Below are 17,158 nucleotides of genomic sequence, written 5' to 3'. Positions count from 1 at the left end.
TGAAAGTCAGAATTTGTGAACGGCTTTTTAGCCAAAGCACTTTTATTTCTAGATATTTATCTCCCAAAATATATACTAGATGTAGTTTTCACCTTGTGCAGACATTTTGGATATACTTAATAGACAAGAGCTGTTAGACTATCTGTATGTCTTCATACCTGTATTTTCTCAGCTGTCACTATGATGAGAAAAGGCAGGCTTTAAGTAGTGTGGTCTTAACTAGCAATCCATTTGTGAGGCTTAAATACTTTTCCACCAGCAGCAACTGTTCCACCATATGACTTCACTCACAAGTTAAAAAATACAGTTGGAGATGAACTGCAGATCAAAGAGTAGAGTTTCTTCCAAGGTGGAGTACCTTCAAATCTCTGAGAGAAATCAAATCTTTCCAGGAGTGCTATTAGCCTTTAATTGTTGATTAAATACTATAATTATTTATTACTTTTCATATAGCAGGTTCATCTGCTAGTGAGAAATTACACCAATTTTAGCAAGTATGCCACTGGGACTAATTACTGTAGTTTCCATATCAGCTCTTGGCAGCAAAACTTCCAAAACTAATGAAACTAGGCATGTATGTGGCACGTGTGTGCCCACACTATCCATTACATAATGAGATTTTTGACTGATTTCAGGTTTTTTAGCTTTGCTCCTCTCTGTTCAGTAGGATGATGTGTGCTGCAGGACCCTTGGCATTGCCTGCCTGCTTTCCTACCTTTGGCAAAGCCCCCCTTGGAGCTGGCAGTGCCAGAGAGCTGGGAATGAGCACAAGCTCTCACTTACAGCAGCTGGACTCAGCTGGGGTGAAACCCTGGCCGTGCTGACTGCAGCAGAGCTCTCAGCCTCGGGGTTATGGGTGGGCAAAGGGGAAGGTGCAGACTGAACTCTGTCAAACCTGTGACCTGGCACAGCTGAAGACAGCTTTTGCTGCCCACACCCATTCCTGCTAGGCATTGAAATTAAGAAGCAGGGCAAGTACTACACACAACAGATCCAATGCAAGCCCAGAATAGTTATGTGACACAGGGAGAAATGGTGAATACTCAGGAAGTGAACTGGGTTATCAGAGCAATCGAAAAAAAGAGAGAAAATCTTCACAATTGTGGTTCCATTTATTGTCTGTCATGTTACTCAGGGTAATCACTTGCAGCACTGGTACCCAAACTCCATACTCCTGAGCTGCCAAGCCAGTGACTCGCTGAAGAGCAAGAAATACATCCAAGGTGAGCAGTGCATGGGTAACCATGGCAAACCTGAACAAAAGGGAGAAGGGCAGGGGTGAAGGGGAGAATTCTTGAGACAAAACTCAAACCTTTTAGTGTGGAGGAAGTGTGAGCAGCTTTGATCGGCTCTCAGCTCCCATTTTCCTTGGAGCAGCAGAGGGTGGGTCCTGTGGCTGGCTCTGGCCCAGGCTGGCTCTGCCATCTCGTGTTCTCTGCCAGAACTGCTCCCCCATCACACACAGTTGACAGTAATTATATTTCGCATGTTAAAGCATAAGGGTCGCATCCCTTTTATGTTTCTTACTATTTTTCAGCTCCTACCACGGATTCTCCTCCCTTCATGTAGACCACAGTCAATGTTATTTCTCTGAGCTGACTTCCAAAGGGAGCTGCTCTGGATATTCAGCAACTGGGAAAAACAGCACTGGTGAGAGCTGGTAGCTGGGAATTCTGTCCCTACGGAGGAAGACAAAACCACAAGGAACTTACTTTTACAAACCAAATCTTATTTCTGAGACCCTTGATTACCAGCTAAAAAGAATGAATGCTTTTCCCATCTTAACAAGGCAGGGTAATTTTAGGATACTTGTTAGGATCACAGGATAAAACCTCCCTGCGGCACTGTCCATTGCCTGTCAGCACTCTGCTCCCTGATGGAGAGAGACATCGCGCTGCTAAACAGGAGAGACACTTCTGCTCCAGCTCCAGGACTCTGATACCTGACTCAATAAAGGTTTGTTGTTCATCTGGCAATACCAGGAAGCTGATGTTTCACTGCTGGATCAAATATTTCATTCTTTATCCCTTGTTAAAGCTTTGAGCTGCATTAATTTGAATTCCAGGGTTGAAGCCACAGAGGGAAAAAAGCTAAGTAACATTTGAGATCAGTAGAAGCTGCCTGAATGTTTAGTCAATATAATTAGAAATAACTGTCATAGTAAGGAGCAGTCTCACCACCAGAAATTAAGGGGAAAATATTTGTTATTACAGAACTGCCAAATGGAGTGTTTTCCCTAAATTTGAGTTAGCATGTATCTAAATGCTGAGACAATGTTGAAATGAAAATTTCTGTGTAAAAAAGAGGGACTAAGGTTTTGTGGAGAAGATACAGAAGAAATTACGTCAATATGAAGAAATGTATAGTTAAATGATTTGTTTCTTACTCTCTCCTTTAAACTTAATAATGGAGAATTGTAATTCCTCAAATAAATTACTGTTTGAAAAGCAGAAATTATCAGTTTCAAAAAAATATTTTAAAATACTCTTATTGAGAGTGAATCATGTAATTGCTAGTGAGAATTTATTTTTTAAAGTCTTGCTCTTTTAACATTTTTTTCCTCTCATGATTGTTTTAAAACCATATTCTTAATCATCAGTATGGAAGTTTCTCATGCCTGTTAAGCCTGCTATAATATTTTACCCTAGGACATTCACAGCCCAAATGTCCACCTGCTGACATTTATTTTAAAAGTAACATCAGAGATGCTTCAAATATGAATTCTTGCAACATGAAGAGAATCACACGGGTGCATGTTTGGCCTACACAGTGTCCTTCTAATATGACATTTGATTCAGTCAAAAGCCACAGTATTTGGGGGTTCTGCCCTGAAATTAATTTTCAGCTTAGTTAAATTCTTATCCTCATGAGGCTGGTGGAGGTCTGGACATGCACTAATTCACTCCAGCCTGCCTTAAACTCACCTCATCTACACATAGCTAACTCAGGCTTTGCTCATGTATGTAACTTCCACCTGCAAACAGCACATTACATACATTGTCCTAGCTAGGTATCAGTACAGGTTTGGTCTAAACTTTACATTTTTTCTCAGGTTTTCTCCAGCACAGTCACAAAAATCAGCTTTCATTACACTGCTCCCACTCAGTGTATTACCTTTGTTTCAGAAGTACTCTAACATCTAGAAACAGATCCAGCTTGTCAGTTTGCTTTCATGGTTTTTTTTGAGTTTTCTAAACAGTTGCTGGACCTAGAGCATTTTACAACCCCTTCACTTGATAATTATCAAACCTGATGCTTAGTTCAGGAGAAACACATCCCAAAGTCACAGGGCTGGGTAAGGTAAGGGGCAATCAGCTCTCAGGTAAACTTTGAGAAACCTTAAAGATGAGGAAAAACATTTCCTCCCCAGCTGTGATAGCTCCTTCTTGGGGAAATTTGCATGGGGAGGCAGCATCCTCCTCTTTTTTCCTGGAAAAGGCAGGTGAAACTATCTTTTTTTGAAGATAGTTTCACTAGGTTTGAATGAGTGATTTTCCCAACGACTAATGAATGTTTGCTTGAAGCTTTTATAGAAAAACATTCAAAGTAACACTCAAAATTAATAATATCAGAATAATCACATTAGCTAGCTGCTTTGCTTGGTTATGAGGTGATCTTTATAGTTTTTAATTGTTTCTTCAAAGTTCTTGGATGCAAAAATACCTTTTCCTGATCCTGTAGGCCAATCTACTACATTAGCCTTTAAAAATCACAAGAATGTAAATATATTTTTGAAACTCTATTGTAAATATTTGTCTAGCTGAATTTTACCATGTTATCTAGTGGGATCTCCAAAAAGCACTTCTCTTAATTTTCATTGCTTTCATCCCACAAAACCAGGTACCTGGGAACTTCCAGGTCTCTGGTCTTTAGGCATCTCAGTACATCCAGAAATCTGCCCTGTTCTTCTTTTGGGAAGTGAGCAACTCATTTTCAAGCCTCACTTGCAAGAAAGAAAAGACCACTGCTGGATTACTGATTCCTTAGCAAGCAGTAGTGTGACATTTGCTGGCAGATTCCTCTCCCAGAGACTCAATTTCAGCCACATCTGCAGCTGGAAAGCTGAACCCACCCTCCATCTCTGCAGAGGCAACATTTCCCCCAGAGCTTAGGAAGGGGGTTCTTCTATGCAGAAAAGAGTCAAAGAAATGAATGTGTTAATTAATAGCCATTCACTAGACAAGCTTTTAATGTAAATACTCTCCTTTGACTGTTTTCTCATTTTCTTTCTTACTAAAGCATTCTTGAATCTGTTCCACTGTCTGGTCTCACATGCACGCAGATGGATTTACACGATTCTTCTGTAGATCACCCTGCAGGTAAAGCTCCTGTTACAGAAAAAGCAGACCTCTAGAAGCAGGGCACAAATGCTCTGCTAGTTCACAGCATAGCCCTGAGCAAGTGTTTTCCATGCCCAAGGAAGAACTGGCATCTTGCACTCCAGCTATAAATTACATTGAAGAGCTGGTGTCATGCAGCTGACTGCTGCCAGACAGAGAAACAATCTGCAGAATGGTTCTGAGAATCCTACCTGGGGGCACAAGAGTTGTTAAACTAGAGTATAAAACCATATTTCATGTTTCTAGGAGACAATATGAAGTAATTGATCCAGGAACATCTTTGTATTTATAGGGCAAACCTCAGCTGTGCCCTCAGAGTTCTGGCATTCTCCTTTAAGGGCTTTTTTTTGAGTTTGTTTGCTAATTCTACTGGACAAACATCAACTTAATGCATTTTCACAGAATCCCTGATGGGTTGGAAGGGACTTCAAAGACCATCTTGTTCCACCCCCCTGCCATGAGGAGGGACATCTCCCACTAGACCAGGGTGCTCAGGGAACACTGCCAGGCCAGGAAATACTTCCAGGGAAGTGTTCAGGGCCAGGCTGGATGGGGCCCTAAGAAGATGTGAGTATTTTGGAGGGTATACAAGAAATTACAATGTAATTTCAGGATGACCTGTCAGCAGTGGCACCACAGCCTTAGTCCTACCCTTACTTTCCCTGTACCAGTAGTACAGGTGTTTGCAAGGCTATTCAGTGACACACATTAAACCAGTCTGACCCACACCAAAACCAGTCCATGAAGATGTCACAGGATTGGAGGGGATGGTGCTCCCTGAATGTGAGAACAAATAGTTTCTGCAGGAAACTTCATGTGACATATTCAGTTTCTTTCAGATAAAAAATAGTATTTATTTGGCCCCCAGCTGAAAATCCCTTCAGCAGACTACTTAAACCAGCACCTTCTTAAACCACAAAACCAACAGGCAGAACACACAATTCCTTTTGTCTTTTATTGTTCCTGCCAATGTGACTACCTTTACGCAGGCACATTGCTTTCCTAGATTAAAAACTGTTTTATTAATCTGGAAGCAGTGTTTTGACCCCCACCCCTCCTCCTAAGGTTATCCAATTAACACACAGTTATCCTTTTACAAGTTTGTTTTTGTTTTTTTTTTTTTTTCAGATCTGTGTAAAGGTTACTTGGCAAGAATACATGCACAGGACGTTAAATGGAGACCAACCCACCACTAAAAGGTAATGCACATAGAACATAATACAGTACTTCGACATCATTTCAAATAAATACCCACATACAAATGTAGTAATTTTAAATGCAACAATATTTCTTATGAATCAATAGTGTAACAGAAGATGGAAATATAAGTCCCCACATCTAGGAATAATAATGCTTTTTCCAGCAAACAGAAATCTTTCCTGCACTGTCAATATTAGCTCAATTTGTACTTTTTTTGAGAAGTGGGAGGGCTCCCCTCCAGCAAGTACCAATTTAATCATCCACACGAGCCTCAGCAAGCCATTGAGAAGCCAGCATGGCTCGTTGGTGCACTTGTCTGTTTCTGTTTGCTGAAATCACAATTGGATACAACATGCAAAGGAGATGCCGATGTGCTGCGGCTCCCGCCCCACCACCGCCCGCGACATTCCCCACGCGTTCCCCGACCCAAACCAGAAATGTGCTCATACACTGCTCATCTATTCAGCATGAGTCCATTTGGTTCCCAAAGTGTAGTCAGCTTTGTTCAGGTTTGTGGTTTTGATTTTTTTTTTCCCTCTACACCCCTGAATTTGCAAGGATTTGCATGATGAAATATCATTGACTAACAGAATTTTTTACAATTCCTTGAATATATAAACTCTATAGTAAGCCTACCATTAAAAATGTGCGAAATGGGAGTTCACTTTGCACTTATTGCTCCACATCTTTAACAAATTCCAAACCAGCCATTCCATTCCTCCTAAGTGACAGGACTTAGCCTACACTACTCTAAGAGTCTCCCTTCAAATGATCAAAGGCACTACTGGCAATAATGAGTGACAGAAAGGCGCTGACAGATAACACCCTATCACTGACCACTTTAGAATTTTTCTTTCTAAATGTACCATAATTTGGCACAATAAAATGAAAAAGTAACAAAACAATTCCAATTTGGAATTTAACTGGTATAGTTGTATAAAATTCTGTTAATCGGTAATACTTCAACTTCCTAAAACCCAGGAATTCTGGAATTTATATGTAATACTACTTATTTAATATTTTTCAAGTGCCTATTACTGTTTTAACCAGAGCAAAGTCAAGTTTTCTTCTTGTTACATTGAACTATTCCTAAGAATAATAATACAATATGAAAAAAACCCCAGAATTTGAATACCCTGGATTTCTTAATGAACATGGCAGTTAAAAAAATCAGTAATTTAAACATATAAAGCATAACATTTTAATAAAAAAAAGATGCTGAAGCACAGCACATAGTTTAGCAGAGCTCCTGCTTTTTGTTGAAACTCTTTTCTTATCACAATCTAGAGCCCCCCCAAAATCTCTGCCACATGCTGATATATAATTCATAAGTCACAAGTTTCAAACTGGAGAGAGACTATAAGCACAAACCACTGCATTTATATAAACTCTTCTACATAAGGAATTAAAGAAGCTAACAAAAAATATCAAAAGTGCACAGGTTTAACAATCAGGTAAAAAATGAGCATCTGCAATGAAGTAAATTCCCCCATCCAACATTTTTCTAGGAGAGCACAGACTAATATGGTGAGCAGTACATTTGAAGTAGGTTTCTTCAGCACTTGTAAGGTTTCTTACTGCAGCAGCACTTATAGGTAAAGCTTGTTTGTTTTATAGCTTCAGGCAGAAAGGGAAGGTTTCAGGTAGTATATAGGAAAAGGTGTTTTCAAAAGTTAGGATCAGGTCAGTGGTTTCCATTCTGTGTGCAATGGGCCACCACTTTGAACCAGAGTGAGGAGGGCTAAGAAATGATGTTGCACTGTTGGAAAGGCCTTCTCCAGGGACTACTCTACAGCTGAAAAATGGAAAAATAAAATAGCATTAGGAAAAAAATAAATCAGTGTTTATTTCTCAATCAACTGAAAACTTAACCCCATCCATGTGCTGCACAGGCAGGTTAGTTGGCTGAGGGTCTGTTAGCTGGCTGGGGGAACAGCAGCCACTCCAGCTCACATATGCCTTCCCACTGGGTGAAAAAGCCTTTGTGGGCTCAGCCTGGAAGCAACAGCTTTGCAGAAAGAAGGATTCTTACAAGTACTGAATAAAGCTTTGCTCTTCAAGCGTAAGTTAAAAGCAGTGAGAGTGCAAGAAATGTTTTCAGTGAAGCTTTAGGTTCTCCAGAAACATGCAGGTCAGTATATCATGCAGGCCTATGCAGAGAATCATTCAGAAAAGCCTGCTTCCAGAGGTAGGTGATGGCTTAAGGAATTTTCCATGCTTTACCCCAACCCATTGAGACTGGTATGAAAGACTTACAGTAGCAAATGAACACCTCAAGAAATTGTTAATCAAGAATTAAAAGACTCAGTCTTAAATATTACCTAAAAATACAAACGTCAGGATCAAGTCACTTTACACGATTCCTAAGTTCTTTTTCTGACAGGATAAACCATAATGGTGATAGACTAACACAGCAGCCAGGCTGACTCTCAGGGCTTTTAAAATATTTGCAGGAATGACTGAAGATGGAAATGATCACTAAGGCTATTGGGCTAATAGCAAAATTGCTCATACTCGGAACTGAAAGAATGAGCCAAGCCTGAAAGCAATAGTCACTGTCTGGTAACACCAGAATTGTTACAGAAAATTCCAACTAATTTGAAAAAACAAACTAACAGTGCATTCAATTAGTTTCTCCAGTTTACCTTTTTGCCATCAGTATTTCACAAAAGTACTGTCACTAGAGATGTGGAAGCAGTGAAAACTGTGTTAAAGCTCCCAATTATGGTGGAAGCAGAACTGTTACTGAGTCTATTACAGCAGAGAAAGTTAGCACTCAAAAGTCTGCTTTCACCATGTATTTTTAAATTGTACTTAATGTAGGAATGAGAAAAATAAAGGCCTTTTGGAAGATTGTGCAGCAAAGAGAAAAGCAGGATTGAAAATTATAAAAGATGTCTCTTCTAAAATATCAAGCCTGCTACTTAGCAGTATTAAAGCTCAAATTCAGGAGAATTCAGTATTTTCTAAAAGAAGTAATAACAGACACACAGGGCCTAGTTTCTAAAACCAGAATTGAAATTTGTTTAAACCCCAAGTGGTCTTGTTTTAGAAATGTATTAGAATTGAATCACTTGAGGGTTTTTTTCCTTCCTCTCAAGATCAATAAATGCAATGTTTCTGGGCTGCAGCATTTCCATGGTTCCCAGCTTCATAGCAAAGTTTCATTTGCTTAAAATCTCACTGTATTAATTTAGAAGACTTCCCCTCAACACACCTAAAAATATCTGGGAAGCCAAAATCTCCCATGGCTTCCCCTCAGTGGGAAAACCAGCCATGCTCTTACGAGCTTCTGTTAGCACTGGGGCATCTCCTGCGTGCCCAGAGAGCGAGCTGTGAGCATCCACAGGGATGGGCAGGGCAGCACAACCACAGCACAGCTTAGAATGGCTTTGGGAACCACAGCACCAGCACAGGCTCACATTTCTTTTAGTAACACTACAGGCATAAAAAAGTATTTGAAAGAGTACAAAACAAACAGGGATTTACATTAAAATAAAGTCTGAGGCTAGGCACTTCGAACTCCGGGTTAAACAAAGAACTGTGCCTTTCAGTGCTCCACAAATTTTCCACAATTTTAGAAGCAACATTTTCAATCTTTTTCTCTTATGTAGGCACCAATTAGAAAGTACACTTTTATACTATCAACTTATTGTAATTAAGTGGGTATAAAGGCCCCTTAAAAGTCCAGTATCAGACAAAGGTTTATTTGTTTTTAAAGATTAGTATGTGCACTAAGCTACTTCATAAATCATTATTAGCAGGATGATCTGGATCAATTTCCTGTGCCTCTAATGTAGAGCCCTGTGAAACACATGGCTTGCATATGGAATGCAGTATCTTCCATTTACTTAAAAAAATGATCAGAGCTCTGAAATGCTACCTATTTAGGTTAATACTGAGAGCTGAGAAAAACTGTTTGTGACCAACAATGCTAGACCATAGTTGCATTAATTCTACACATACATATTGTGTGGCTACAGGTTCTTTCCTGTACAAGACATCTCAGACAGGTTCTTTCCAAAGTGTTATGCTTGCAAGGAACAACATAAGACCACACAGATCCTTTCAGGACATAACTTCTTAAAGAGGAACTGTACCAGGTAGAATCCCAATTCTTAACATTTTAAATTTTGTATCAGATGGAGTTAATATTGCATATTTTTAATATAAATGTGCAAGTTTCTTCTGATTATCCCTCTGAAGAGAGGGATGCAGAGTGTAGATAATGTACCAAGTTATCTTCTAGCTTTTATAGCCTATAAAAGCTTTAGGACTTTGGTTAGTGGTGATACAACAGCAAGTATTTAACATCTGCTACAACAGGCAAATTAAGTTTTACACCGGTTTTCAAATGCTCTGCATTCCCAAGACATAGCTCTAATTTTAACCTTTGCTTTTCACCACTTAAGCTACAGTAACAAGGAAGGTTTTCTGTTTGTTTCTGCCTATGAAAGCATTTATTGAAGTATGCTGCAATCCTGGAGAAAGGATCACATTTGTGCTATACAAACTACAGTAAGTAACACCAGATATATACTCTATCAGGTGTACTCTTAACACTTACCATAAACAGCAAACACCAGACATGTTAATTGTGGAAAAAGCTAATTGCTTTCCACTATTAACTTGTTAAAATAGCATCCCCATACTTATGCATTAGTTACAGTTTAGATCTTTGTAATACAATCTGTATTACCTGGTTCAACAACATACTAGTACAAGTCAACTCACTGTGACGTTAGATAGTGGGGATTTACGCCGACAGTTACAGCATAAAATAAGATGCAGAATATGGTTTTTCTAGACATGTGTCCTAGTCACAATAGATTTTATATTTCTCACTACAAAACACCTGGTTGTTCAGCACAGATCCATCAGACCTGTCTCCACAGGACCGAACGTGACTTACGCTGGGGTTACTGCCCTTGGCTTTGGAGGCAGACTTTGTGCGCACCCTTTTGGACTGCTCGTGGTCCAGCTCCAGGTGTTCCAGGCGCTGGGTCAAGGCCAGTTTCTGTTGGATAGCCATCCGAAGCAAGGAGTTCAGAGTCTTCTTCTCATCCTCAGCTGCTGCAAGCTGCCGCTGCATTTCATCCAGCTGTGTGACATACTCATCACATCTGCAATGAAACACATCAATCTTTAGCACTTCCATTATAAACACCTTCCGATAGAAACCGCTGTGTCCAGCCCATACAGCAGTGATAGCTTTGCAGCTGCTTACACTCTGAAACAGGAACTTAACTAAACTTGTAGAAAACCACAACTTCTCCTCACTGGGGTTCTTAAAATCCCATTCTCAGCATTTCATGTTTGTGCCTTTCAAGATGGTGTATAATTAACAGCCTCCTCTCAGAGTGGAATTTGCAGTCTGATGTAACTATACTCACGTCTGAATGGCAGTGAGATGTCCTCCCATAGCAAGTAGACCCCATGCAGTCATACTACTTTTGTCTCTGCTTACACAGTGGTTCTAAGCTTCAGGTTGGAGGGGGTCTGAGAGCAGCAACAGGAGCCTTGTGAAATGGCCACCTGGACTGTGCCATTTGTTACTTTACACAAAGTCCAAGTAACAAATCCCCAGTGGTGACTGAACTGTATTATTAAAAACAAGCATCTTTCAGAACTCTATTTTAACCTACTCCAATAATGCTATAAATAGTGCTGTCTTCTCAATAGCAAGTGGCCTTTTTATTTAATTGCTCTCACCATCAAAATCAAGTTTAAAACAAATAAAGGAACTGATTTAGTGGGAAGGCTGTGGTAAAGCTGTATAAATGCCTCAAGTTGTTCCATCTACAGTCGTTGTCACTGAGCCTGGAAGCTGCTTAACTTGCATCATGAACAACTTAAAAAATTAAAGTTTACATGTAGGTACATATTTACTGCACAGAGACAACATTTATGCATATGAATAGAGAAGTAAATATTCATAGGTACCAGCTGGAATTTACCATCTGCAAAATGCAGCTTCTTCATAAAAGCAAAATTATCAGCAGAGAAGTTCCTTTAAATTTTGAAATGGAAAAGGCCCTGACTTAAAGGGACATTTATCATTAGGTAATATAGAGCAGACTGGAAAAAAAACCCAGCACAAAACAAAACTGCATTGATATGCAGATTCATCAGCTGTGCTTATATTAAGCATCAAAATTCTACTCTCCCTGGTTTTAAATAGCAGATTTTAAATTATTTTAAATCCTATAGGATTAGGCCTATATTCCTAATTATATTTGCCTGGGAATAGAAATAAGAAAAAAAACGGATTTTTATTTTTGAATATGCAGAGATATTAAACAGTAACTCAGAAACAGAAATGTAAAACTTCATGAATTATAACTGTGCTGCAGTTTTACACATCAAGAAGTTTGGGTGAGTTTGGGGTTCCCACATGCACAGGAATCTGTCCCCTTGCATCTCTGGGCATCCTGCTCTGAAGCTCCTCACAGCCACTCCCACACTGTGCAGCCCAGGAGAAACCAATATGTGCGGGGTCTTTCTTTAAAAGAAAACAAACCCAGGAACCTTAATCTTGCTAGAACCAACATGTGCCCTTCTCAGTGTGGTCAGATGGACCTACACCAACTGCCACACTCCAGGGAGTGGAAACCAGACTCAGGGCCAGATCTTGTTCCACTGACTCATTTCAGCTCTAGAGATGAACTGAGACTGAAACAGCCCTGGGAAGTCTGAAAAGACTAAAATAATCTTCAAAGCATAAGAGTTGTCCCCTCTGAGGGAAGGTGTCACCAGCTCCAGAAGGAGGGTGTGGTCACAAAACTGAACAGCTCCCAGCATCCTACTGACCCTGTGCCCTGCTCCAGAGTGTCAGAGAGGTGTCAGCTCTTCCCCTGAGGGAGGAAGACACAGGTTAAAGATTTCTGGGAGGTCAGTGAGGCCATGGTTTTTTTCCCCAGCTTTCAAACACACTCATGACATCTGAGGTGAAAAGCAATGTCTGATTATATCAGAAGTGACCTTTCTACTGTCTTTTCTGTGCACACCTCAAACCTGATTTCTTCCAAGCTCCACTATTGCAAACCAGGGGGATGCCCAGAATAGCATTGCCAATTCCTTGAAGAATGGAATGCAATTGCTTCAGCAAAATATGATCTGGCACTGGAGTGACCTGTCCCTGCTCCCCTTGTTTCATGCTCAGTATTACCCTCCCAAGAGATTTGGGCAACATAAAATTACAGGGAGGTTTCCCCCCATCCTCTTTGAGCTTCTTTCTTGTGAATCAAAACATACCCACGTTTTTGTACAGAACGCAAAGTTAACGTAGACCCAAAACTTCAGCTCAGTGAAGACATACAGCAGAGAAGTGTTAATACAGGCCAGCCAGACCAAAGGGGGCAGATCTCTTCACCCCCACCCCATTTGGAACAAAAAGAGATTATGGAAGAGAAAACAAAAGCATTGCAGTAAAGCAGAACAGAGACTTCCCACACCATCTTCCTTATATTCTGGTATCGCTCCTGCCTCTGCACAAAGCACAGCCAGTTGTGCCCAAGCCAATGGCTGACTGGTGACAAAGATGCCTGGCATAGTCTAGAAAGCAGTGAAGGCTTTCCCATGTGAGCCAAGCTGCACTTAAAGCCAGGATTTTGACTCCAAAATGTTATTGTAGCAAGTCATTATCTCATAGAGCTTCCTGTTAGCACAAAAGTTCACAGCATCAACTGACTGTCCTTAGAAATTACAAGGTATTCACTATTTCAAATATCTAAATTGGTTGTTTGGTCTTTTGTTTTCCATAGAACTCTATTCAGGGAGTTTTTCCTTCCTTCCCCACAAAAGGGAAATGTTGTCAGTAGAATATATGCAGCTGCAGTTTTTGACTGTACCTGAGCAACTGTTTTCTCCTTTAGAAGAGACGACTGGGGGAGAGGCAGGAGTGTTAACTACTCAGCCTACACATCCTGAACCTGCTTTCCTGCTTCTTTAATCCAAAAGGAATCATAAGGCCTCAAACTCAAACCTTGTCCTGGTGCAAGCATGGCTGTCCTGAGTCAAGGAACATCCCACTGTACAAAGCACAGCAATCATTTACTGGAATGAAATGGCAAGGAGTTTCCTAGCAGTGGCTGCAGATGCTGCACGCAGAGGTGGACTGGGATCTGCCCCACTTTCTTCCTTCATGCTGCTCACTGACTCTCAATTTAATTTTCTCAAAAAAACCCAAACTAAAACCCAGCAATGTTGCCTCCCTAACCACCTAGGACAGCACAGGCTCTAGACCTGCTTTAGCTGGCAGCAGCAGCAGCTGTGGCAGCAGATCTTTGTGCTCTGTGTATTTTTACTGCTTTGTTTGACAGAACAATAAAGGCTCCTTCCCTTTTACATTTTAAATTTGTCCTGTGCTAGGCTACTTCCCAGCTATATAATCAATAAAATTGGAATAGAAGATGTCTTTCTTTTAAAAACGCCTTTGAAAGAAAATAATTTTGCTTTCATGCTTTTCGGAAGAATATGAAATTAGTATAAGCCTGTTGTACTTTCACACATTTACAGCTTTAAGTACATAGTGAACACAAGGCTTTGATGTTCCCCATTTTCTTACTACTGCTAATTAACAACAACAAAAAAATAAGCTTAAGGAAACATCAACTATTTTTTTTAAAAACAATGCCAGCTATATACAAATTTCTACACAGAGAAACTAAACATCCTGAGTGTTAAATATGATGAGAAATAAAAACTAAATCTTCTAAAATTCTCTGAAGCCAAATTATTGAAAAACCTAACGTGCCATTTTCCAAAGCTGCATACCACTGCTTCCCACAAACACTGGTTTGGCCTTAGCTCTACAGTCTGCTTTATGTAAGGGTCAACATGTAGTAGTTTTAATACCATTTACAGGCAAATTCACCAGTGAATCAAGCTTTGCTCCAGAAAAAAAAAAAAAAAAAGTGATGTAACCAAGTGCACCTGGGCACATCTCTGTTTTCCTCTCTTCCCTGGGATCAATGAGGACCATGTGACAACTCTCAAGGAAACAAAATAAGCAACTCAACAGCGACTGAAGGAGGCATTAGAAAGAAGCACCAACTACTTCCCCCTCAAGAGATTAAACTGTCAACCCACTAAGGAAATTCAAACATGCAGGATTAAAATCACAATTTCTCAGCTTTATTAAAAGCTGGGAAATGTATTAGCAGAGACACAGTTATAATGACATGTAAATGAGCATTGACTGCATTCAGCTGTAAGAGATCAGCCACCTGCTGTTTCTAACTCAATCTTTATATTAGAAATTTATACTAAAGACAGATTTTAAATACCTTCCCCCCACCTTTTCCTTATTCCAGGATCTAATTCTGAGCTCTTCAGCTCTCTCCACAGCACTCAAATTGTGCATGTGCTTTGGTTTTTACAACATACAAGCACTGGCACTCTCTATGAATTGTCAAACAAAACCAGGACTTGTCAATCTAAAATACCATGGAGACACGTAACTGCTGCTGCAGTAATCTCCCATATTTTAAAGACTTTCCACTTTGATTAAAACCAAAAAGGCAGACAAACTGCCAAACAAGAGCTGGCACAGTATACTGTGAGGAGCTCTCTCACCACTATTATTTCACAGGAATCCTGTGGCTCACTCTCCTTAGCAGCAGTGTCCAAGCAGAGCACCAAGAACATGAGACTGTAGTGTGGACACAGACACTTCAACAAATCCCTGGAAGAACACTGCTACAACCCAGGCCCTAGCTACTAGATACAACCTTCACCAAGGTTGAATCTCTACATATGCAGCATTACATTTTAGTTCTCAGACACAGAGTCACAGAGTCTAGAGCAGGCACCTCAGTGCTATAAATGTGAGTGTGTGCACAGCATTTCTTATGGGGTTTTGAAGCATGCCTACTGGATACTGCAATGCCTTTGTCTGCCTGGACATCTCCTTGCTTTCACATGGATGCTAGCAGCCCAGACTTTTTAGTGTCTCTAGATGCCATTCATTATAGCTCTAGATCTAGCACCAGGAATAGGAGGTAAATGCTGTTATTCCCATCTGAGAATCCCTTTCTGGAAATTCTCAAAATTCTTTCTGGCTCTTCTGAGCATTAATGAGGAACTGCTGAGGGAGTTCAGAAGAACTGAAGCTGAGGGAGAACAGGGAGCTGGGTTTATTTAGTCTTGACTAAAGGAGGCTCAAGGGGGATCTCACTGCTCTCTACAACTGCCTGAAAGCAGTAGTGACAGAGGGGGCAGTTTCTTCTGCTGTGCCAGTTTCTTCTGCCTCCTGTGAGAGGATCACAGGAAACAGCTTTGAGCTGAGACAGGGAAAATTCAGAGTAGATATTAAAACAATGTTTTCACTGTTCAGGTGGTCAGGCATTGGAATAGGTTGCCCCAGAGGGTGGTGAAGTCACCCTCCCTGCAGGTGTTCAAAAAGCATCTGCATCCAGTGCTGGGTGATGTGGCTTAAAGGTTAAGTGGCAGTGCTGGGTTGACAGCTGGACTTGATGATCTTGAAGATCTCTTCCAAACTTGGTGATTCATTCAGTGATTCTGTGTGTCAGCACCACAAAGCACAACTAAGCAGAAGCAAGTTCCAAAGACAAAGCAATCAAATCAGCTGACACAGGTCAATGAAACGACAGACACCAACTGCAGGATGGACAACCTAAGAACAGCAGGATGTTTGCAACAGCTTTACCTTTTTCTAGATCATCAAGGTAAAGCAGAGTCCCATCTTCAGTGTACAATAAATGCTCATTTTGCATTGTTAAATGTCACTCCTTCTCAAAGCTAATGGCTTTAAGAACCAGGGATAACAGGTAATCTCCCAGACAATTTGAATAGATACTGCCACAAGAGCTTTATGTTTTGTTGCAGCACATGATATGTTCCTCATCAATAGGAGCATATCACAGACACACACACTGCAAGCAATGACCTTGGGAAAAAGCACCTACTGCTCCACTCTCTGCAGGGTGGATGGGAAGGATGCTCAACTCCTCCCCACACAATCAAGGAACTAAATTTTGTGGAGTTCACTATACTCTTTACCTTGTAGCAAACATAGCTCTCAGGGAAGAGAAAGTGGCAGCATCTTCTTTCAAAGCCTTCAGCTCATTTCGCAGCTTCATCATGGTCTCCGTAACCATCGCTTTCTCATTCTCATACTTGCTTTTTAAGTTGGCAAGGGCCACTTCTGCAGTCTGTTGGTTACCAGGGAGAACAGAAACATAACATTTAATGAAACTCTTCATCAAATGGCTGGCTAAAAGATTTTTAATCACTATTCACATAATGAAACAATTACTTTGTACTGGAATGTTAAACTTGCGGTCAACTTATCTTGTACAGATAAAATAAAATTTCATTTCTGTACACTGGGAACAGACATGGCTGTCTTCTACTCCCATTAACAATGCAGCAGCATCAAGGAAGTTACAGAATATAGATTTAGTGAAACCTATCTTCTAGCAACACAAAAGAACAAAACAATCTACTTAGTATCTTTAAATGCATTTGTCAATCACTAGCACAGTTCTCTAACCCTTAGAGAATTTTACCTAGCTTACATTTGGGACACCTTTATTAAAATGTGAAAACTTACTGTGCTTATTTCATTCTTAAGCAACACTATACTTTTTTTTTTT

The 17,158-nt window shown here is 40.3% G+C and overlaps 1 protein-coding gene across 3 annotated transcripts in view; it reads right to left on the bottom strand.

Moving 5' to 3' along the window:
• Positions 1 to 5,276: 5,276 nt before the first annotated feature.
• BICD2 (BICD cargo adaptor 2) overlaps positions 5,277 to 17,158 on the bottom strand; it is a 50,462-nt gene continuing 38,580 nt past the window's right edge. The window contains exons 6-8 of one of the 3 annotated variants that reach the window (XM_015640828.3): positions 16,563 to 16,714; positions 10,498 to 10,663; positions 5,277 to 7,335 (exon numbers count right to left, since the gene is read on the bottom strand). In XM_015640828.3, the coding sequence (XP_015496314.1) occupies positions 7,330 to 7,335; positions 10,498 to 10,663; positions 16,563 to 16,714 (324 nt within the window). In that variant the 3' untranslated portion in view covers positions 5,277 to 7,329. Of the gene's footprint in view, positions 10,664 to 16,562; positions 16,715 to 17,158 lie in introns of all 3 variants that reach the window. The other 2 variants (XM_015640827.3, XM_015640826.3) reach the window with 2 other exon arrangements.

The sequence above is a fragment of the Parus major genome, chromosome 12, assembly GCF_001522545.3.
Source record: "Parus major isolate Abel chromosome 12, Parus_major1.1, whole genome shotgun sequence".
NCBI lineage: Eukaryota > Metazoa > Chordata > Aves > Passeriformes > Paridae > Parus > Parus major.
Note: the sequence above shows the minus strand (reverse complement) of the source record. Positions and strands in the feature narration are given on the sequence as shown.